We start from the raw sequence: 23,112 nt of genomic DNA, 5'->3' as shown, positions 1-23,112 counted from the left end.
ACCCTGGGAGTTGTAGTCCGCGTGGTGTTTTCTGGGTAGAAACAGGGTCTCTTCGCTCTGGAGGAGGGGCAGGAAAGGCGAGAAGCGTTTGTGTTTTCTGATTGGCTGAGCGCTGCGTGGCAGTTGGGGCGCGAAAAGCTATTGACGGTTCGAGGCTGTGGTGGGAATTACGTTTTCCTCAGATTCGAGGCCAGGGCAGACATATTGAGAGGGAAGGAAGACTCCAAGGTGTGGCAGAAGATTCTGGAAATAACTTAAGGAAGCCAGTTTATGGATCCCGTGAACTGTCCCAGTGCTCCGAAAGACTTCTGAATATGGAAGGATCCCTGAGGCCCAGACTAGCTAATTCCAGTGACTTCCAGTTTGGAGCGGTTGCCACAGAGACCATCGAAAACGCGCTGCTTCACTTGGCCCAGCAGAATGAGCAAGCCGTGAAGGAGGCTGCGGGACGGATGGGCAACTTCAGGGAGAGCCGGATCGTGGGTGTGGATGCACAGTGGGGAGTCGGGTTTATGGGAGTCCTGGGAGCACTAACCTCTGCTTTTCACTCAAATATATGTTGTTAGTACCCTTTATGCTAGGCCGTGGGGGTTGTAAGTGATGAACGAGGCTTACCAACAGCACTCTTCCCCTTCATTTCCCGCACCCCCTACTCCCACCCCGCTCCCTGCCTTTCTCTTGTCCTTTTTTTTTTTTTGAGACAAGGTCCTGGCCTGGAGCTCTCCATAGCCCGGCTGTCCTCGAACTCACTGAGATATGCCTGCCTCTGGCTCCCAAGTGCTGGGATTTAAAGGCGTATGGCACCATGCAGAGTTTTACTCTTCCTTTCGCAAATATGCTTAGAGTGTTTATTATTGACATTGCCTGGGCGAGAAAGATGGAACCGCAGTATAGTCATTGCTCTCAAACTAGGTACTTTGGGTGGGGACTTTAAATATACAAACAGGTAGGTACAAGTGTAGAATAATTGACAGAGAGAATACATTTAAAGGAGTGATAAGCTGTGGCCCAGGGCTTGTGACCTTGGAGGTACACCTTGAGGGAATGGTGACATTTTGTTTGAAGATAAAGGGAATCTCATCTCTACCAGAAAAGGATGCCATGGATAAAGCTTGGAAGGCAGGAGTGGAGGGTGCAGTTGTAGCCCAGGCTGGCCAGAGCATGTAGAAATGCATTAGAAATTAAGACCAGGAAAGTAGTCTGGAGATATTCAGAGTAGAAATTTGAATGCCAAGGGGGAGGACGTTTTACTTGGTTTAGCAGAAAAATGAGAAAGTTACTACCATTTGTTATTTCTTATTTAATTTATTCTATGTGTATGGGTGTTTTGCCAACAAGCATGTATGGGCACCATGTGTATTCTTGGTGCTAGGAGAAGGTGCCAGATTCTCTGAAACTGGACTTATAGGCAGTTGTGAGCCACCTGATGTGGGTGCTAGGTATTGAACTCAGATCTTCTGGAAGAACAGTCAGTGCTCGTAATTGCTAAGCCATCTTTCCAGCATGAAGACACTGGGATTTAAATGAGGAAGCAGTGGCTGTAATTTTTGCCTTGGTCAAAACGCTTTTATGTGTAAAAATAATGGACCTGACTGGAGGAGGCGGGGGGGCTAGAGGAGCCCGTGCGTAGCCAGAGGGATAACAGAGGGATGATAAGAATGGATTTACAGCATCCCGAGGCAAACTCTAGAAAGCCTAATTTTCGTTTAAGAAATAAAGAAGGTAAAAATGACTGTCAAAGGGTTGCACCAGAGCCTGGAGCACAGTGGTGCCGCTGAGAGAACCACATCCGTACACACGCAAAATACAGAAATAAGGAAATGTGGCCTTTGTTTTAGGGGGAAATTGTTTTGATTTGGATCTATTTGAGTTTAAGATATTTGAAGAATACTCAGAGGAAGGTTAATAGCAGACAGTTTAGAAAGGTCAGAACTAGAAATCGAGGTTTTTAAACTATTTTCATGATACTCTAAGGAGAGAAGAGAAGCAGGTCAAGGACAGTTCTTTGGGAAACATTTTGTGCTCAGGGAATTGGAACAGGGGAGAGTCAACAATACAATGAGCTGCATTTGATGAGTGGCTCATGCAGTAATCCCAGGATTTAGGAAGCTGGGGCAGGAGAATTGCAAATTCTAGGCTAGCGTGAACTACATAGTCCCAGGTTAGTCTAGCCTAAAATACACCAACACCCCATCTCAAAAACCAAACCAAGGGCCTGGAAAGATGGCTCAGCAGTTAAGCTATTTTTCCAGAGGACCCATGTTTGGTTTCCAGCACCCACATGACAGTCCAAAACCAGCTGTAACTCCAGTTCCAGGGGACCCAACCTGTTCTTTTGATCTCTGCAGATACTTGGTACGAACATAGTGCACATACAAACTCAATCTCACACACATACACAAAAAATAGAGACGTAGAGAAGGTTCAGTAGTTGAGAGTTTACGCTGTTCTTCCAGGGCACCCAAATTCAATCCCCTACAACATACACAAGGCAGCTCACAACAGCCTCTAACTTCAGCTCCAGGGACTCCAACAACTTATGGCCACTGAAAGCATTGCACTCACACGCACACAATTTTTAAAAATCTTTAAAAAAGTAAAATAATAAACAAACAAACCCTACCAACCAACAAGAGAGAAGCACAGAAGAAAACATTTTTGAAGTCAACAGGAGGGTTGGGAAGGGTAGCAGTGGTCAGCAGTCTCAGATGCTTCCAGGGAGTCAGAGGAAATGAAGGTCAGAAGAGGACAGTTTGCAAAGCTTGCTGACTTTGGTGTAATCATTTTAGCCAATTGGGAAAAGCGGAAGGGAAATCACAGCAACTTCAGGGAGCGAATGATGATGTGGAAGGAGCAAGCGTAGAAATTGGGCATTAAAGAAATCAGTCCCAATGTGATGGCAAGGCGGAGGCTGAAAGGCCTTGTGTGTAGCAGTCCATCTGAGCATATTCGTTAGGCAGAGGAGGCGAAGGCAAGTGCAGGTGTGACCATAGTTACTCCGCCTAACCCAAATTCACTTTTATTTTATTTCACTAAAATAAAAAACCAGAAACGACTACCTGAATAAGTCCTAACAGATCCAAAACAAAAGCAAAGGTCTGCTAGGAAATAAAGCCCAAGGTTCAAGAATAAAAGGACAAAGGTCTGGCCAGTAACATATAGGTGTGCTCGGTTCTCTTCTCCACGGAGATTGTTAGCCTGGCTGTGGTCTTTGTAGCAAAGCTTTGTGTATAAATCTATTTGTAAGTTAAGTATATTGTTAAACTGTCTTGGGATAGTTTGACTTTTTTTTTTTTTTAAGGTTTAAAACATTTTTTTGAGACTGGGTCTCTTGTAGCCCAGTCTGGCGTTCCATGTTCAATTTGCTATATAAGTAAAGATGTTCTTGAACTCCTGACCTCCTGCCTCCACCTGCTGAAATTAACTGGCATTTGCCATCATGCCCGATACATTGTTTTTCTTCTAAGAAAGTCAGATTTTCTCGGGAGACATATGACAGTATGATTATGTGCATACAGGCTGAGGTAAAGGATCCCCCCTCTGTAATTCTTTGCTTATCAATGATAAAGGCTCTTGGGTCCGCAGTTCTCCTTACTGAGAACTGCCATGTACCTTCGTTTCCACCCTCAAATGATATTGCAAGCTAAATAGAATTTTATCTAAGTCTGTTCTTTCAAAAGGAAACAGAAGCAGGATAAAATCTTGCCAAAGTACCTTACCCTCCCAACCCTCTCAATGATTCTTTCCCTGTGACTTAGGTTGTGTTCTCTGAGTTAGGGGATGTTTCTTCCATACAAGTCACTGCACAGTAACAATAGAGATTTACACAACAAACTGGCGGTGGAGAGGCGGTGGCCAGCTGCAAGGTGAATTGTGTTTGTAAAGCAATGGGAGTTCTGCAGAGGGTGGTTACTAAACAAACAGTGTCATAAAGACTGTCGAAGCTCCAGGAGGGACCTTTCTGTTCCTGCCAACATTCCACTGAAAACAGAATATAGGGGTTAGGGTTTTTTATCCATCCAAGAACCTTCCATGAAGCTAGGGGTTCCCAGCATGAGGTAGAGACCAGCTAGGCCAGCTGGTGTGTTTGTGTGTAACTGACCTTTAACAGCTGAGCCGCACAGGACGGCTCAAGGGTCGCGGAGGGAGCTTGGTAAACCCTTGACTTTGGCACCGAGTCGGTCTCCTTTCCATGCCTCTGATCTGCCTATTGGCAGCAAAGGAAACTGAGCTCAGCTTTGGTTGCTCCAGTCTCATCTTTCTCACCTCCTGACCCTCTTCTCTCAGCTCCCTCAGAGCTTTGATACAACGCCAAGAGTTCGCAGAGCGGCTTGGCTTGCATCTTGTGAATTAAGCTGTTCTTTCCTGTTTTGGCAGAGTTTGTTTTTCTCCTGTCTGAACAATGGTGTCTGGAGAAATCTGTGAGCTACCAGGCTGTAGAAATCCTAGAAAGGTAAAGCCTATGCAGAAGGCCACTGTGCTAGTGCCCCTCAGAATGGCGGTGCCCACAGCACTAGTCCTTTGCCCCTTACCTAGCCCCTGGTTTGGCACCCTTCTTTTACTTGCAAATGGAGATCTCCCAGCCAGCTTTCATTACCTGATCAGTGGAGCATGTCTACAGCACAAAGTCCCTTTAGTTGGTGTGATTGTAACTTTCTCTCCATCCTTTTCTTCCCTTACAGGTTTATGGTGAAGCAGGCAGAGAACATCTGTCAGCAAGCCACAATCCAGCCGAGAGCTAAGACCGAATTGCAGAACTGGAGGGCTCTGAAAGAGCAGCTTTTCAACAAGTTTATCCTCCGCTTGGTGTCATGTGTTCAGCTGGCCAGCAAACTGTCTTTCCACTACAAAGTAAGGAGCGGGGTTGCTCGTGGGCACCTGAGTGTTAGAAAGAAAGCAGCTCATTGAGGGCGGCTATGAGAAACCCACTCCTAAGCTAGGTGACACTACTCATGTGGAAATTCCAGAGTGTAATTATGCTTCCTAAGCACACTGCCTGAATACACACAGTCACACAGAGGCAGTTATTAAACAGCCTGAAGTTCTGTTCCCAAAGTATAATTGCTGGACAGATGCCATCATTCATACAGGTCACCTTTCCTCCCCTTGGACTTAAGGACAGTTTACATAAGGTACCTGAATTACCAACATGCCTATCAGCATTAAAGGAAAATGATTACACCTAAAGATAAAATGTTTCCACGTTATATCCAGTGCCTATACAGTAAAATACCACTCGTCCAGCAAATATTTATTGAGTTTTTTCTATGGCTAGATGTTTCAGTAGATACCATGGCTACCACAGTAAAAAATATTTATTGTCTGTGCTCTCAAGGAATCCCTTACCCAATGGGAAAAGGCATGGGGGTAAACAAGGTGAGAAGGTGATGTTAGTGTAACAGGGCTAGGAAAGGAACTTCATCAGCTTGGGGAGTCACGGAAGTTTATTCAGAGAAAATGAATTATTGAAATTGGTAGGTGGGAGATAGTAGCTACAAAAAAAGTCTAAACAAAATTAGGGCGGGCAGGGAGAAAGGAACAGGCAGAAGGTAAGGGAAATCCAGCATGTGTAATGACCAGAAGGGAGAACCTGGGTTTAACTGCAAGTAATCCTGCTTGCATAACTTAGTGGGATTACCAAGAGAGAAGACCGGTGTGGACTTGCAGTGGACTGCTAGGGCTTATAACGTGCATCCTGCTATTTCTCCTCTGCCTTTTTTTTTTTCTTTCTCAGATAGTCAGCAACGTTACAGTCCTGAACTTCCTCCAGGCTCTTGGTTATATGTACACCAAAGAAGAACTTCTGGAGTCAGAACTTGATGTCTTGAAGTCCCTGAACTTCCAGATAAATCTGCCCACTCCTTTGGCATATGTGGAGATGCTCCTTGAAGTTCTAGGTACTTTATTAAATGTTTCAGGAAATGTGGGCTGGAGACTGCCATACAAGACAAAACAAAAACAAGCCGAGTGGTGGTGGTGCACACCTTTAATCCCAGCACTCGGGAGGCAGAGGCAGGCAGATCTTTGTGAATTCGAGGCCAGCCTGGTCTACAAGAGCTAGTTCCAGGACAGGCTTAAAACCCTGTCTTGAAAAACGAAAAACAAAACAAAAAAACAAATGTGCCCAGGGATTTGGGAACAGGAGTCACACCCTGCCAATGAGGAGCAGTAGGAAGCCTGCATATTTCTGAATAATGTAGATGTCCCCCCAGTACTAGTCAAGGAAGGTAGCTCAGAGGTCTCAGCACCTGATTTGGATTCATTAGGCACTTTATTTTTTTGGGACAGGGTTTCTTTGTGTAACAGCCATGGCTGTCTTGGAACTCTCTTTGTAGACTCAGGCTAGCCTCCCAAGTGCTGGGATTAAAGGTGTGCACCATTATGCCAGGCTTATTAGACACTTTCTTATTGCAGGATCCAAGAGCTAGGTTTATGGAGAAGCATAAGACAGAACAACTGTGCTGTAATTGGATATATGCATTACTGATGGAGATCTGTCCTTTAAAATGAACCTTCTGGCCAGACATATAACTTTAATACCAACAGTTGGGAGGCAAATGGATCTCTAAGTTTGAGGCCAGCCTGGTCTACACAGAGTTCCAAGCCAGTTAGGGCTACACAGCGAGACCCTATCTCAAATAAAAGAAAACTGACCCTCTGCTAACAGATCTTCCATGGTAGCGTGTATCAGGAAGCACATTAGCAACAGGACAGCTGACCCAAGACTGCGGCTAGAGAGCACAACTTGATGCTGTCTTTCATGCCTGTGCTCCGTGTAGGGTACAATGGCTGCTTGGTCCCAGCCACACAGCTGCATACAACTTGCCTGACCCTCCTCGACCTGGTCTATCTTCTGCATGAACCCATCTATGAGAGCTTGTTGAGGGCTTCAATTGAGAATTCTACACCCAGTCAACTGCAAGGGTAAGAAACTTTTCTAGGAGTGGCTCCTTCCGGGGTTGCCTAGTAGGTGACAGATCTATGAATGTGAGGCGTTTGGGGTTTGGAGCTTGGTGTTAGGGTACTTGTCTAGTAAATTCAATACCCAGCACTGAGAAACAACACAGGATAATTGGTTCTAACTGACTTCCGTTATGTGGCTCACTTGCTGATTACTGAACCAAATCGGAAAAACTCAAGGTTTTTACTATTAAATGTAAATTACTTCAAACAATTAACATTCTTTTCTAGTTCTTCCTTTGCCATTAGTTAAAATTTGAGAGTGCTGGATTGCTTTTATAGTCACTTGAAGCGGGGGAAGCCTGTCACATGGCTCTAACTTGGACAAAAGTGACTTTGATTACTGTACAGCCGGACTGACCAAAACCTCACAATTACAATTGTTAGGAAGGGAGAGGGAAATAAAAGCCTAGCAGACACTCAAGACACAGGTGTGTGTTTTAACGCCAGTTGAGCTGGGGAACAACGACAGGTAAGCTATTACCTGACGATGGCTTCTTTCTGGGTCTAAAGTGCAAGACGATCAACATGAACAATGCATAGTTGAAGTTCTATGACCCTAGCATTGAGAATCACATTTCATACTAGCTCCAAAATTGATATGGTTCTAATTACTCAGGGAGAAGTTTATCTCTGTGAAGGAGGACTTCATGCTGTTGGCAGTTGGAATCATTGCAGCAAGTGCTTTCATCCAAAACCATGAATGCTGGAGCCAGGTACGCACCACTGAGCAGGGCCAGATGACCAGAATTTAATAGAAAGCATTCCTTGTCAGTTAAAGGAACACAGGACAGTCTGCAGAAGAGAAGTGCCAGGACCCAGGAACTGATGAGCAGTCAGTCAAGAAGGGAAAGTTGGAAAACCAGAGTAGGATGGAAGTGTCTCCATTTTCTTTATGAATTGGAAATAGACACCCAAGTTCAGTTTGTCCAACTCCTTTATAATTATGACCCACTGTTCTATCTTTAACAGAGGGAAATAGCTAACTAGAGAAAGAATCCACGTTAACACTATCAGGGCAATGACATTTGGCCATCAGCAAACATGGGAATCTGGATTTAATTCTGTGTTCAGAAAAATGAAAAGCTTGTTAGGCTTGGGAGACTATCTCAAGCAAGAATTTGTTAGTGTGTGCATAAGAGTGTTGTGCACTACAATGTGCTGAGACTTTTTAGTAGTAAGAAGTTACTCTGTCTTCCTGAAGGTTGTAGGGCATTTGCAGAGCATCACTGGCATCACCTCGGAAAGCATTGCTGAGTTCTCTTATGCAATCCTGACTCACAGCGTGGGAACACACACTCCTGGGCAACAGCAGCCTGTTCCCCACAAGGCAGCCAGAGCTCTGAGGACTGCTGCTTCCTCTAACACATGAGGCTGGCTAAACCCCAGACACAGCCTTCTGTCGCTGTATTCTTCTCTTTGTTTACTTTCATTCTCAGGGTACAAAAGTTCCAAGTTTCCTTTGGACAGTATTTTGTATTCCAATTTCAGGCACTTTTTTCCTACATCAGAGACAGTTATGGTGAACAAACACATCCTTATATGTTCATAGCAGGCTAAAAACATTGGAGAGAGTTAGATTATGAAATTGGTTCATTTTTGTTTGACAAGACATTTAAGTTTTCCTAATTTAATCTGATTATCAGAGAACACCAGATAGATAAGTATTACCCAGGGTTTTAAAACATACTTTTGGATGGATGGCTTTGGCTGAATATCTCAGAAGTAGCCTTTCCTCCCTTGCTCCCCCTACAGCTGTTCGTTCTTCCTTCTTTCCTTCCTTTCTTCTTCTTCTTCCTTTTTTTTTTTTTTTTTTTTTTTTTTTTTTAAAAGATAGAATCTCACTATTTGGATGTGGCTGTCTTAGAACTCACTATACACACCAGGCTGGACTGGAATTCAGAGATCCACTTGCCTCTGCCTCCTGAGTTCTGGGATTAAATACCATCAAGTCTGGCTTACTATTTAATTTCATTTTATTTTATTTTTTAAACTAAAACATTTTTCAACAGAATTTCTACAAAACTGACTGGAACTCAATTCTTCCAGAATATAAAATATTCAATTTTAAAGAAAAACTTGCCGTCACATCTCTTGGTAATTAATAGACCATAGCAAATTCTTTATTACAAATAATTAAATCTTTCCATGTCTCAAACAGTACCAAACAGCATTTTGCAATCATGACAGACAGTAGAGTAGGCATTTAATACTAGAACTGTGGTGTCCTTTCCCACATCGTCCAACTGTGTACCACTAATATCACCTCAAAACGTTCCTATTTCGTATTTTAAGTGCAGGAAGTTGAGAAAGATAAAATCCAGTGAAAACACATCAATGTCAAATCAACTAACTTAAAATAAACAAAGTGAATATCAATTAGCTGTTTTCAAGGGAATGGCAAAAGGAAAGCATGGGGTTGAGTCAATACTATGGCAATGGCTGTTTGCTATCCACAGCGTTTTGTAGCTCTGGAAACTATCTGTCATATGATATTTTAAAATAAAGTGGCTTTTGTCTCTTTTGGTATTGTAAACATGTGTTTTAATATTACCCAGATTTAATTTAAAGCATCTTTCCAAACCAAACCAAATGTAAAACCTTAAAGGCGAACATCCCCCAAGGAATAAGTCACTTGTTATAGAACTGTGAAGATACCCAAGCAAGACCCCACTTAAGATTCGTCAGCATGAACTTGAGCGCTTTTGTCCACTGCTCCTCAGAGTTAAATTGGGTTTTGATGGAGTAGGAGCCGCCACTGCCTCCAGTGTCTTCAATCTTGCCTTTCTCCACATCCATCCTGCAGACAGACAAAGCAGAGCTCATTAAGAAACAGATCCAAGGCGGGCTGGAGATGGCTCAGTGGTTAAGAGCATTGCCTGCTCTTCCAAAGGTCCTGAGTTCAATTCCCGGCAACCACATGGTGGCTCACAACCATCTGTAATGAGGTCTGGTGCCTGCAGAATCCACACATATACAGAATATTATATACATAATAATAAAAAAAAGAAACAGATCCAAATTAAGTCAGTTCAGGCAAATGTGCAGGGATTTGACCACAAGACCATTCCCATCACTTATCTAACAGCGCTTGGCAAAGAGCTACTGCTAGTGTGTATTTTGGATTTGCTTGAAACCCTAAAATAAAAGGCTGTCACAAGAGCCTCATTGTCATTGCAGACTACAAGGGCGGGACACACCCAAACACATGACAAGTCTGGAGCAGGAGAGGAGTGAAGGTTACAGTACTCATCACTGTCTGCCTAGGCATCCTGAACTCAGGGAGCAGAAAGAGGCAAAAGAAATAAACAGTTTGTATTTACTCCTCTCACTACGAAGCACAGACTGACCTTTAAAATCACACGTTCTTCTTGTCTCAGCCTCCTGAGTGCTGGAATTATAGGTGTGCCCATCTTACTTGGCTCTCAAACTCAGTCTCTTGAACTATTCTCTATGCTGGGCTATTACACTAAGAGAAGCACTCTTGTATACTCCCAAAGGCTGCAGGAAAAGCCTTTCTGAAATGAGGCTGCAAACTTGATCTCTGTGCCAAGAAAATCCCCACTACCATTTACAACAATATTCTTTACTCCAGGGACCAAGTGGTCGTGCTCTGTTCTGCTTGCAATATCAAATCAGTCCTTGCCCATCAGCGTCCTGTGATTGCACACTGTTTTCCTTCTTGCCATTTTAGAATCTGTTTCCATTCACTACCTTTTAATTCAGTTAGTCCCTGCTACAAGTTCACTGAGCCCGCAGAGGATAAAGGGCAAACTCTCACCTGTATGGAAGACAAAACCGTGTCTCGCCTTTCTCCACCTCTTCTTTGAACTGCTGCACACAGTCCAGAAAAGCTACCATTGCATGGTCAAACTTGTTGTCCCAGAAAAACCGCAATCCCCCAGAACAGTATAACGGCAACTCCTGTCCAAGAAGAGAGAACTGGCTATGGGCATGTCCCCAGTCACTCCCTGCCCTCCAATCACCCAAGCTTTGTCTACACCCACCAGAACATGTATTATAGCTGACCGATGTCTTCTATAACCCTCAATCACTCCAAGAGCCCTGGGCAAACACCAACTCCCAGCAGCCTCCCTACCACTGGAAATGCACTAAACTTCAGTATATTCCCACCCCAAGTCCCCAAGTGCATGCACTCCCCCGATCTGCCCAGGCCCTTTCTCAACAGGCTGTTTTAAACCGGAATTTTTCCCACCAACCCCAAAGAGCTAAGTCTGAACAAGATGTTGGCTCCTTATGAGATAGCCTGAGAAAGAAACTGAAAAATGTCAGCAGGTATAGAAACTAAACTTTTTTTTAAGCACACGGTCTTGTGTACTTAGGCAAGTGTTCTATCTCTAAACTACATCCCTAGTCCCCAAATGTACCCATTTTGTTAGAATAAACAAGAACTCTAGCTCCCAGAGTACCTTAGATTTGTCTGTCAGAGACTCCAGATATGAATGATTTCCATAGGGAACAAGCCGGTACCTAAAGTGGAGGAGATGCAGAGAGATGGCTACAGGATTTCTCCTATGCTGATTATTACAAAGTTATAACCCAGTAATTTTTCAATCTGCATCTTACCCAAGGACTTTATTATTTATTATTCCCACCTCCTCCAGCTCCCTCTAGAGTCCACGTTTAAAGACTTAACTAAAAAGATTTCATCTATTGTGTAACAGGGTACTCATCAACTCATGTATGTTTTGTCTTTGTTTTGTCTTTAAAATGACAGGGTCTCCCTATGTGGGCCAGGTTGACCTTGAACTTTTGATCCTCCTGCCTCAATTCCCCCAGTATTGAGATTACAAGGTATTCAACACTGTGACTGGTATTTTGCTTTAGAAGGTATGGATAACTTGAGGCCCGTGGGTTGCCCTCGTTCCCAGGACAGCTATGAATAACACTCAACACATTTGTAGATAACAATATCATGTCATAGTATCAAAAGGCTGGACACCCTGGTAGGTTTTTAAAAACAAACACTGAAACTTCATTAGGGAAAAATTAGGTTCTGGAAACTTTTGGGACCACTGCTGGAGTCATGCAGTTTGATGATACTGCTCTATGACATCACTGTAAGAGCCCTGTGATGAAGGGAAAGCAGGGCACAGGCCCTTCTGTCTGCTGGCAGCAAGAGTTCTGGCCATAGTGAAGCAGTACTATGTGGTATAGACAGATGACATCACAGACACCCCGTGCCCACGGTGCTGTGGAGAGCGGCATGTTCTCACCTCTGAAATTTCAGACCCATCTTATTGGCTAGGGCGTGCAGCAGCAATACTGTCTGGCCCCAAGCAGCATTGATTTCATTCCATTCCACAGGAACACTGGGCAAGCGACCTAGTCTGAAGTTATTGATTGTGCCAAATTGTCCACTGTGCCTACAGAAGGGCAGAGGGGCCCAGGGGGAAATAGAGATTATAAAACGTTTGAGGTTTCCCACTTTCACCCAGAACCTAGCATACACTTCTTTCGGCTGCCCCAAACCTAAGGCATCTTTCCCCCTATTCTTTTCCAGTGTAGAGTCCCAGCAGCATACCTCCTTCCCAGATCACTTCTCACCCTGTAAGTAAAACTACCGTCCACAGATGCAAATGTGCTTATGTCATGTCTCTGTCTGAAATGCTTCAATAATTCCCTCTGCCTTTGGGATCAACTCCAAATGCCTTAATAATGGTAATTCTCCAGTTTCACATCTGGTCACTTGCCCCTTTACACTCAATCTTCAGTCATAATAAGATCCTTTTAGTTCTTTGAATTTGCCATTCCCTTGCTCCTGTTTCTTTGCACACAAGTTCTCTTTGCCAGAATAACTCCTTCTCTGTAGACATATATTTCACCCCTCAGCCATATCAGCTTTGTCTGGGTGAAATTTTCCATGGAGCTTCCTCAAATTGGGAAGGTCCCCTTTCATTTCATGTTCTCACGGCACCCTGGTCACACTATCACACTGTATGACACCAGCCTGCTATTTATGCATTCCTTGTAGGTAATGAGTAGCTGGTATACTGTAGATTTCTTGCTGGGACCCTCCTGGTGTCGAGCACAGGGCTTTCCACACATCAGATACTCAATAGTTATTAAATCAGTAATAAATACACAAATGAGCCTGGGGTTAATAAATCAGTACCAGGGCTGGAGAGATGGCTCAGCTGTTAGGACCACTGGCTGCTCTTCCACAGGACCCAGATTTGATTCCCAACATTCACACTGCAGCTCACAACTTTCTGTTACTCCAATCTCAAGGGTCCGACAACCTCATCTGGCCTCTGTGGGCACTGTGGGCATGCATGTGGTGCAATGACATATATGACGGCAAGCACCCACACAGATGAACATAATACAAAAATTTTAAAAGCAGCACCAGGCAACAGGATTTGGTGGACAGACACCACTAAATTCCTGTTGGTTTTTGTTTCTCTTTTTCTAAGAGAGTTTCTCTGTGTAGCCTTGGCTGTCCTGGAATTCACTCTGTAGACTACCAACCTGGCCTCAAACTCACAGAGCTCTGCCTGCCCCTACCTCCTGAGTGTTGGGATTAAAGTTGTCAACCACCACTGCCCAACTCACCACTCTAGACTCCTACCTGTGTGCACATACACCCCACATTATGGCTATCCTATTACAAGAAATGACACAAAGCGGGCTTAGGCGAAGATCCCCAGGGCCTATTCTATGCGGAGGTGTTCACCCTGGTATGTTCTATGGGGAGGTGTTCACCCTGGTATGTTGCTGACAAATACAAAATGCTTCCCAGATGTGCCTCCCCCAGTCCCGCAGCCCTCATTACCAGATATGGAAGGTGGCATTGAAGACGTTGGTTTTCTTCAGCTTGTCCAGCTGCATCTGGGCATACCGCATCTGGTTCTCTACGCTCTTCAGCTCATCATCCAGCTCCAGCTGCTGTCTTTTAAACTCACTGTATTCCCGCTGGTACCTGCAAGCAGCCAAAGGGACCATAAAGGCTGACCATGGAGGCTGTCGTCTTTCTCACCACTCTTCTCAAGGACCTACTCTAGTGGTGGAGTTACATCTTATTACAGAAATCTCCATTTGGATTGATTCCTCTCAGAGGAATGTCTTGCCTACAAGGCATAAAAACACCTCAAATTCCAGATGCCCATATTTAAAAATATAGATGAAAAAAAGGATTCTTGTGAACTATGACAAAAACATTTCTGTATTTTTTTGTTTTTGTCAGAAGTGAAATAATAATGGGTCTCTTAGCCAGGCGTGATGGTGCACACCTTTAATTCCGGCACTCGGGAGGCAGAGGCAGGCGGATCTGAGTTTGAGGCCAGCTTGATCTCAGAGTGATTTCCAGGACACCTGAGGCTGTTACGCAGAGAAACCCTGTCTCAAACAAAAAGAATGGGTCTCTCATTACCTTTTTTATTTGTGTGTGTGTGGGCAGGCTTTGGTTCTCTCCTTCTACCATGTGGGTCTCGGGGACTGAATTTGGGTCATTAGGCTTGACAGCAAATGCTTTAACCCACTGGACCGGTTAGCTGGCCCAAGAGCGATGTTTTCAGAGCCCTGGTGCCATCACCCCACTTAACCAAAACATCTTTTCTTCACCTATTATGTCAAGTCTTCTCTACGGCCCCAGACACTCTCCTGAAGCCCAGAAACAACAGGCAGGATTGGAGCAGACACGGCACTGACTGACAGCTGACCTAATCAGACATGTTCAGCCAGAAACCACTCCCTGGCCTGGTATTAGAGACAGGAAGGTAGAAGAGCAGGGCGAGCACTCACTGAGCTTCCTCCTGGTCCAGTCTCTCCGCCTCAGCCTGGACCTTCTCCAGGTTTTCTGCCACTACCTTGCGGTTTTTCTCCACATCTTCCAGCTCCTGGATCAGCCTCTCCTCCTCTAAGGCCAGCTCCTTCAGCTCCCTCTGTAGCTGTTCACTGTCATCCTCATTCATTTGCTCGAGGATCTCCAAACAGCGTCTGCCAAGAACACAGTCTATTGACTAGAGGGCACTTGTTCCACAAGCCCGAGGACCAGCCCCCAAGTCCTAGGGACTGAGCAGTCTCCCAGGCGCACCCTGGCCCTAGAGGTGCTTACTTATAGTTCTGACACTCAGTCTCCGTGACATTGAGCTGGGTGTCAAGCTGGTCGAGGAGAGTATCCGTGCATTCCTCACACAGTGGGTGATCCACATCTGTCTGACCCGACATGATGTCAAAAAGGTCTCCAGTGACCTGGAGACGGGACAGTCAGGATAGGGCCTCTTCTGGGCTATCTGCCCAGTCAATCCCTGTAACAACTACACACAACTCTTGACAGTGAAATGAGGCCAACTTGCCTTGAGTCTTCGGCTGAGATTCTCCATGGTGCCACCGTCAGATGCCTCCCCGATCAGAGTGAAGCTATTAGCACTTTCGGTAGACATCATCCTGCAGACAGCCCCCCGCCCATGGGCCACATGAGGGAGCAGAGAGGCCTCCTCCACCTAAGCACTGGCTGAGGGGCCTCAAGGGTCATACCCACTCCTGGCCCGACTGGACCTCCTAAGAGTACCTATCTCCCAAGAGAAGGCCATGCTGTCTTCCACAGGGCACTACTCAGCAGGAAGTTACCCCAGGTGGGCTAAGGAGAAGGGGGGGGGCAATCAAAAACGGATATGTATGTTTGTAGCAAAAAGCAAGGAGGATCAAGAAAGACCATTTTTTTAATACTACACTTCTTGACAGCAACTTTTACCTGCTATACTGATGAGAACTACGAACCTAAACATCTAACAAGCACCACCAAAAACTTCTCCAGAACCCATCTCAATCACTCCCTCAACATCCCTCACTTCTTCAACATCAGAGGCACTAACCCTTCTCACTGTGGGAATGGCTACAGAGGAAAAAAGAAAAAAAAAAATCAATGCTGAAAGGTGATGGGTAATGTGTAAGGGAACATATCTTTCCTAAGAGCTAAAAGGCTAGATGATAATTCATCTACATCACCTGGTCCCAATTCCTAATTCCCAGGTTTAATTAAAATCCCCTTGGCCCTTGGCAAGAAACAGGGGACTGAGGAATAGTAAGCACCTGGCTGGGGGGATGAATCTTCGAGAGACACCATCCTGGCGAGTTTCAATAAATGGCTCCTGAGAAAGAAATGAGAGTTCATTAGAGCCAGGTGGTGGCGGCGCACACCTTTAATCTCAGCACTTGGGAGGCAGAGGCAGGCAGATCTCTGTGAGTTCGAGGTCAGTCTGGTCTACAAGAGCTAGTTCCAGGATAGGCTCCAAAAGCTACAGAGAAACCTGTTTTCCTGTCTCGAGGAAAACAAATAAATAAAAGGGCATTAGAATTCTGGCAACTTTGGGGAAATCTATTTCCCTTAAAGCCCAAGAACTATTTGACTTTAGCCTAGATAGCTAACCACAAAACTTGATAAACCAGAGCAACTCAAGAAGTGGGTAGAGTCTGGGCTGGGAGATGGCTAAGTAAATACCATTCTTCCTATTCAAGGAAGGGGGACCAAGTTCAGATGCCCACAGTTAAACAAACAAATGGGGCAGGGAGGAACATGCCTTTGATCTCAATACTCTGGGAGGCAGAGATAGATAAGGCAGGTCTCTGTGAGTTTAAGGCCAGCCTTGTCTGCATAGCACAAGAGCCAGGATAATATAGAGACCCAGTTTCTGAAAAAAAAAAAAAATCAAAATAACACCCCCCCCACACACACACACACAAAAAAAAAACCCAAAAAGAAGAATAAAGGGTGAGCAGAGTGTTGTGCACCTGTAATTGCAGAACTGGGAGATCTTTCTACCCTCCTGGGCCTAAGCAGCCAGCCAGCCTAATCTGTAAGCCCAAGGATCAGATCTAGGCTAGAGCCTCTCCCAAAAAATAAAATGGCGTGCCAAGCGGTGGTGGTGCACGCTTTTAATTCCAGCACTCAGGAGGCAGAGGCAGACGTATCTCTGTGTGTTTGAGATCAGCCTGGTCTAAAGAGTGAGTTTCAGGACAGGCTCCAAAGCTACACAGAGAAACTCTGTCTTGAAAAACAAAACAAGGGTTGGAGAGATGGTTCAGCGGTTAAGAGCATTGCCTGCTCTTAAAAAATTCCTGAGTTCAATTAGGCTCACAACCATCTGTAATGAGGTCTGGTGCCCTCTTCTGGCCTGCAGGCATACACACTGACAGAATACTGAATACACAATAAATACATAAATAAATAAACAAATAAATAATAAATATTTTTATAAAAAGAAAAACAAAAAAACAACAAAAAACAAGCAGTAGGCCTAACAGAACTGTATGCCTACTGTCAACTTTTATATAACAGATCTTCTATGTTCAATATTTTATATAGTATCACTGGCTTCAGCTGTCCTGTCTGCCTCTTTTGCTTCTTGGCAGGTTTTCTCTGGCCCCTGCATCCTAGACTGCCTGCAGAGCATGTGGCCAGAATTAACAGCCCTCAGTCCACTTAAGGTTTGCTTTCCAGATGACAGACAGCCAGGTGGATAAATATTCCCTTCTTGCCCTGGCAAGCTAACTCTCAGGGGTGAAGCCAACGCCCTCTAACAGGTACCCACTGGGGCTTGACTATTCCTCCATCCTGGCTTCCTTCCCTTTCCCTTCTTTGCTTCCTACTAAAAGCAATTTACAACATATATCTTTAGTAATGAAAACCACCTCTATTATTACTATTATTACTGTTATTACTATTTTATTATCATCATTGTGCAGTGCTGGAGAGCCCATGCAAAGCAAGGGATCTATCACCGAACTACACCCCCAGCTTTATCACTGACAGCATTGAAATTTAAAAATGACATATATTCTAACACTGCTAATCTGCTATGTCTATGGTAAATATACAACCCTCTGTCCAAATGAGATGTGTTTGTGAATGGAGGGGAATGGAGACAATAACTATAGAGAATAAAAAATATGAACCAAGAATGCCCTGGAGCCACCCGGACACACAGGTCATCCCACCTCTGACCTTAGTCATTTACCTTTAAAAGTTACATTATTTATTATGTGTAGGTGCATGCTCATGCCACAGTACAAAGGCCAACTTGTAGGAGCCAGGTGTCTTTCCCCTGTGTGGGATCAAGGGTTTGAACTTAAGACTGTTAGGCTGAGCCCAGGCTGGCTGGAAACTTGCAACAATCTTTCTGCTTCAGTCTTCCAAGTACCTAGAATTGCAGGCATTAACCACTATGCTGGTCTATAATCACATTTTAAAACCCATTTTAAAAATATTTATTGACGCATTGGGGTGTGTGTGTGTGTGTGTGTGTGTGTGTGTGTGTGTGTGTACAAGCGCACACACACTCAGGTGACAGGATGAGTGGCAAGCATGCTTACCCACTGAACCATCTCAATGGCCTTATAATTCCTTTTTCCCTTCTTAATTTTTGTTGTTGTTATTTTTTGGTTTTTGTTTTTCTAGAGAGTTTCTCTGTGTAGCCCTGGCTGTCCTGGAACTAGCTCTGGAGACCAGGCTGAATGCCCAGAGATCTACCTGCCTCTGCCTCCTAAGTGTACCACCACTGCCTGGCTATAATTCTATTTTTTAATGGATGCCTTATTCAGTAACCCTGTGCCTTGGAGTACACTCTAGTACCTCCAGGATTCACAGTGGACTGACCATGAGCAACTTTCCTTTTTCTTTGTCTGCAGTGCTGGGATTGAATCCAGGAACTTGCATAACCCAGGGCTATAACCCCAGTCCTTAACTTTGTTTCTTTCTGTTTGTTTTTGGAGGAACAGTCTCATGTATACTGGGCTGACATCAAACCTGCTATAAACATAAAATATGACCTTGAACTTGTAATCCTCCTGCCTCCATGCCCAGGTTAATGTGATGCCAGGGCTCTGTGCACAGTAGGCAAACTTCCTACTAACGGAACTACATCCCAGCCCCTATTATTGTTTTGTTTTTAATACATGTATTTCAGGCTGGTCTGGAATTCACCATGTAGCCCAAGCTGGCCTCAAATCTGTGACCTTTAGGGCCTCAGCCTCCCAAGTGGATTACAGGTGGGCAATACTGTATCTGGCTGGAATATTGTTATTAACCACTCTATAGTATTAGCCCCTAAAGTCTGGGACACCAAGTAGTCTGCAGAGATCCAGTCTGTACTCTGGTGTTTTCACATCAGTCTCCCATTTAGCAGACTGTGAGGAGGACGGGGAGAGGGTGTTTTTTTTTGTTTTTTTTTTGTTTTTTTATTTTTACCTCTCCTGAGTGAGCCTCTTCCTCCTGGGTCTCTCCTGGTTTCGCCTGGGCTGTGGTAAGTAATGGAGCTAAGGGGGTAAGGAAAATCCTCAGTCAGAACAGTCTTATCAAATCAGGAGAGCTTCCCAAAGCATGGGAAAGATCCCGAAATAGTCTCATTACCAGCCCAGCCCTACCACAATCTCTCTCTAGACAGGGTCTCACTGTGTAACTCAGGAGGTAGAGACAGGACAATCTCTTATGAGTTTGAGGCCAGTGAATGGCTACATAGTGAGGCTCTGTCTTAAAAAAAAAAAAAGCTTTTAGAAAAGCAGAAGAAATTGGGGGTTGGATAGGTGAATTAACAGTTTAGAGCACCAGGCAGTGGTGGCGCATGCCTTTAATCCCAGTACTCGGGAGGCAGAGGCAGGGAGATCTCTGTGAGTGCTGGGATTAAATTATTTTTTTAATTCTTTACACAAAGAAAAACCTCTTTTCTTCCCCACCTATTATGAGAATGTTAGAATTCTAAAAGCACATGGGTGTCATGACCTGAAGAGTCATACAGAGAGAGCTACAGTCTTCATGTCTTAGGCATTTACCTCAAGGTATTCGGGGTCAAGAGGACGGATGGGTCTACAGACCAAACTCAACTGAACATGTGTTGGTTGAAACTAGGTGATGAGCATGTAGGAATTAATTATATATTTAAAACCTTTTTAAAAATTAGAACAACTTAAAAGATATGGTCAGGTGGTGGTGGCACACATCTTTAATCCCAGAACTCAGGAGGCAGAGGCAGACAGATAGATCTCTGTGAGTTCAAGACCAGTCTGGTCTACAGAGCAAATTCTAGGAGAGGTCCAAAGCTACAGAGAAACCCTGTCACGGGGAGAAAAACAGTGTGTGTATGTGTGAGTATGGGGTTTATATACCTGTGAGTATACGTCTGAGTGTGGGGTTGTGCGCATGTGTGCAGTGACTGTGGACAGGAGGAAAGTGTCAAATCACCTGGAACTGGAGTTACAGGCAGTGGTGAGTGACCTGACGGGGAACTGAGCTCAGGTCCTCTGAAGAGCAGCAAGCTCTCTTCACCACAAAACCACCCCTCCAAGCCTATAGAAGCTTTTCCATCACAAAAGTTAGCATAACTGGGAAGGAATAAGAGAACTTCCTGGGAAGCTGTAACCTGTCTGTATCCACGTATCAAGGATGTAGAGTTGGGGATGCGGTTAAGTGGTAGAACACTTGTCTAGCATGAGCAAAGCCCGATTCTCAAACCCCGGCATCGGGAGAGAGCAGAGGAGTCAGGTACAGTAGTACATGGCTATAGTCCTAGTCTTTTGGAGGCTGAGAAAATTCAATCATGTGCTTAAATCCAGCCTGGGTTATAGAGTAAGACTGGATCTCAAAGACAAAACAGCAACAACAAAAACATGGCTAATATACATACAAAGGAAGTCTAGTCAGTCTTTTTCCTTAAAGCATAAACTCCTGTCATTTAAGAAAAATATTAAATGAAATTCTCCAGGCACAGAAAAGCAAGCACTGAATGATCTCATTCAGATGCAGTTCATCTCATTTACACCGAGAGCAAAATGGTGGTTATTAAGGGCTGCAGGTGACGGGAGAGATGGGTAAAGGCCAACGGGCCAGGTAGTGAGGAGAAACAGGTTCTGGAGTTCCACTGTGCAGTGTGGCTGTGGGTAGCAATAATCACTGCACAGCCCCAAAAGGTCAGAGGGGAAGATTAGGAATGTTTTTAACCTCAAGGAAACCCTGATTTGAATATTAAACATGTAGTCAAACATCAAATGGTAACCCACAAATATATCAGAATTTAAAAAGTTAAAAAATATGTCAGACATGGTGACACATGCCTTTACTACAACACTTGGAAGATGAAGGGTGGGCCCTGTCTTTACCTTTTTTTATACGTTCAATGAACAATTTACCTTTAAAAATGTGAAAAATAAGTCTGGTGTGGGGTGCATGTGTTTAACCGCAGAACACAGGAGGCAGGGCAGGACAATCTCTATGAGTCTGAGGCCAGTCAATGGCTACACAGTGAGACTCTGTCTAAAAATACAAAATAAAATAAAATAAAATGTTTTTAAATAGAAGAAACAGGTTGGACAGATCATTTAAGCAATTTAGAGCACTGCTGCTCTTGCAGAGAATCTGGGTTCGATTCTAAACACCCACAGGCTGCTCACAACCACCATAACTCCAATTTAGGAATCCAACACCCTTTTCTGGTCTCTTCAGGCATCAGGCACTCAAGTGGTGGAGAGACATACATGTAAGCAAAACACCCATACACATAAATAACAGCAATAACGAAGAAAAATAAAGCACGGTATAGAGAAACACAACAAAGCCTACTGCCAGGTCTGTGAGCTTGTTTAAATTCCCTGTTCACCTCGCTCACTTCTTTAGGCTTGGAGACTACACTGAGGTGGTCCTCAGAGAAGTCCAAATCACGTGACCTCTCTAAACCTCCATTCTTCACCTGTAAAAGGATGCGACCATGGCCCTTCTCTGTTCTTATTTTTGGAAACAGGGTCTCATTCTGTAGCCCAAGCTTGCCTGGAACTTGAGGCAGCTCCTGCTTCAGTCCCTCTGAGTGCTGCAATTATGGGATGGGAGCCACCAAGCCTGGTTTCCACGGGGACTGTTAGAGGGACCAAATGAAACAAGAAATGGACTGCATCCGGTACACTGTATGTCCTCAAGAAATTCTGTTTGGTAAATGTGGATATGTCTCTACTCTGGAGACAATGTCAGAACTCTAGACCCCTGATGAGGAAACCGAAAACCAGAGACGGCCACCACAAGACCAATGTCTCTTAAAATTGCCCATTTCCCACACTCTTGACCAACCGCTTTCCACCGGTCCCGCTGACCTGTAAGTTCCTGGATGGTGACCCGGTCCAGGATCTTGAAGCTCGTGTCCAGTTTCAGAGGCTGGCTGCAGCGCTGGCACACGAAGCTCACCTGCATCGTGCTGCTGGACGCCTTCGACCCCTCCATGCCTGCGGCAGCGAAGAAGAGACACGTTTAAGAAGAATCGGCGCCCTTGAACCTCGGGCCCGAGGCTACCCACTGCCCGGGTGGTGGAGGTGAAGAGGAAAATCCCGGTCCGCGCCTTTCCCTCTGGGAGTGGGATGACACCAACAGAACCTGCTTCCGGGGCAGAGCCAGCCTAAAGCAGTAGGGACTCCCGGGCGGGGAAAGGGGCCATTAAAGTAGCTGTCAGGGTTCCCAGGCTTCTTTCTAAGTTTTCATTTCAGGCCCCGACGCCCTTCACCTCAGGACCCCAGAGCCCGCCGCCCAGGCTCGCTCTACCGCGGGGGCACGGTGGCCTCGGGTCCGCCCCAGAGCGAGACCTCTAGAGTTCCCATCGCCCGGTCTTCAGCTACTTCCCGGTCGGCTAGCTGAAGACTTCCGCCCGGGACCAGACGTGACGTCTTGACGGCTGCTGACGCAAGGACCCCTGGTCCAGATCACTGTTTACCCGGCTCGGGGCGCCATCTAGAGGCTGAAAGTGGAAGCGTAGCCTGCGCCGGCAGGTGTGCTGAATCCACCCGTGCTTGCTTCTGATTGAGAAGGTCCTAGAGGTTTAGATATGTTACTTCCAAGTGGAGCCACTTCCATCACTCCTTTGGTGTCAGTTTTGAAAGTGTCTTTTTGGGAGATTCAAACTGTCTTTCAAACCCCTCTGAGGGAGTGCGTTTGGTGGGCTGGTAAATTTTATTGTTTGTGTGTGTATAATATGCATGTATGTATACAATAAAATGAAAATGTAAATTAAAAAGGTGATAGTGGTAAAGATTGGACATCCTGCTTTTGGAGATCATACAAGTTTTTTGTTTTTTATTTTGTTTTGTTTTTCGAGACTGGATTTCTCTTTGTAACATCCCTTGCTGTCTGGAACTAGCTCTGTAGACCAGGCTGGCTTCGAA

At 44.9% G+C, this 23,112-nt stretch overlaps 2 protein-coding genes and 1 long non-coding RNA gene across 8 annotated transcripts; 1 reads left to right on the top strand and 2 right to left on the bottom strand.

The window, feature by feature from the left end:
* Positions 1 to 17: 17 nt before the first annotated feature.
* Cntd1 (cyclin N-terminal domain containing 1) lies at positions 18 to 14,317 on the top strand. Of its 5 annotated transcripts, XM_048445715.3 has the most exons (8): positions 18 to 483; positions 4,378 to 4,453; positions 4,683 to 4,851; positions 5,735 to 5,897; positions 6,780 to 6,924; positions 7,580 to 7,676; positions 12,485 to 12,531; positions 13,724 to 14,317. In XM_048445715.3, the coding sequence occupies exons 1-8, from the start codon at positions 315 to 317 to the stop codon at positions 13,776 to 13,778; spliced, it is 921 nt and encodes a 306-aa protein (XP_048301672.1). In that variant the 5' UTR covers positions 18 to 314; the 3' UTR covers positions 13,779 to 14,317. The 5 variants fall into 5 exon arrangements, with proteins under 5 accessions (XP_048301672.1, XP_048301671.1, XP_085551948.1 ...); XM_048445714.3 differs by lacking the exons at positions 12,485 to 12,531; positions 13,724 to 14,317 and adding an exon at positions 8,165 to 9,496 and having other exon boundaries at positions 22 to 483; XM_085695822.2 differs by lacking the exons at positions 12,485 to 12,531; positions 13,724 to 14,317 and adding an exon at positions 8,165 to 9,496 and having other exon boundaries at positions 341 to 479.
* LOC146893310 (uncharacterized) lies at positions 1,971 to 4,727 on the bottom strand. The gene is made up of 2 exons (XR_015003836.2): positions 4,598 to 4,727; positions 1,971 to 4,207 (listed from the first exon to the last, which is right to left on the bottom strand). It is a non-coding gene; the product is annotated as an uncharacterized LOC146893310 (long non-coding RNA).
* Becn1 (beclin 1) lies at positions 9,055 to 22,612 on the bottom strand. 2 transcript variants are annotated; one of them, XM_048445712.2, is made up of 12 exons: positions 22,458 to 22,612; positions 22,054 to 22,182; positions 19,169 to 19,236; positions 16,015 to 16,073; positions 15,279 to 15,369; positions 15,038 to 15,174; positions 14,725 to 14,919; positions 13,757 to 13,903; positions 12,198 to 12,347; positions 11,391 to 11,451; positions 10,742 to 10,884; positions 9,055 to 9,760 (listed from the first exon to the last, which is right to left on the bottom strand). In XM_048445712.2, exons 2-12 carry the CDS (start codon positions 22,178 to 22,180, stop codon positions 9,592 to 9,594), a joined length of 1,347 nt encoding a protein of 448 aa, XP_048301669.1. In that variant the 5' UTR covers positions 22,181 to 22,182; positions 22,458 to 22,612; the 3' UTR covers positions 9,055 to 9,591. The 2 variants fall into 2 exon arrangements, with proteins under 2 accessions (XP_048301669.1, XP_048301670.1); XM_048445713.3 differs by lacking the exon at positions 22,458 to 22,612 and adding an exon at positions 22,331 to 22,421.
* Positions 22,613 to 23,112: the final 500 nt, after the last annotated feature.

This window comes from Myodes glareolus, chromosome 9 (assembly GCF_982192425.1).
Source record: "Myodes glareolus chromosome 9, mMyoGla1.1, whole genome shotgun sequence".
Lineage (NCBI taxonomy): Eukaryota > Metazoa > Chordata > Mammalia > Rodentia > Cricetidae > Myodes > Myodes glareolus.
This window is presented reverse-complemented; position numbering and strand designations above follow the sequence as displayed.

Coding starts and splice junctions, on each gene's coding strand:
- Becn1 (XM_048445712.2), bottom strand. CDS start 22,180: ATGGAGGGGTCGAAGGCGTCCAGCAGCACGATGCAGGTGAGCTTCGTG. Junction 12,348..13,756: donor AATGCCACCTTCCATATCTG/GTAATGAGGGCT, acceptor GCCCTTCTGTAG/GCACAGTGGACAATTTGGCA. Junction 9,761..10,741: donor CGGTTTTGTCTTCCATACAG/GTGAGAGTTTGC, acceptor GTCTGTCTGCAG/GATGGATGTGGAGAAAGGCA.
- Cntd1 (XM_048445714.3), top strand. CDS start 315: ATGGAAGGATCCCTGAGGCCCAGACTAGCTAATTCCAGTGACTTCCAG. Junction 484..4,377: donor CAGGGAGAGCCGGATCGTGG/GTGTGGATGCAC, acceptor CTGTTTTGGCAG/AGTTTGTTTTTCTCCTGTCT. Junction 5,898..6,779: donor GATGCTCCTTGAAGTTCTAG/GTACTTTATTAA, acceptor TGCTCCGTGTAG/GGTACAATGGCTGCTTGGTC.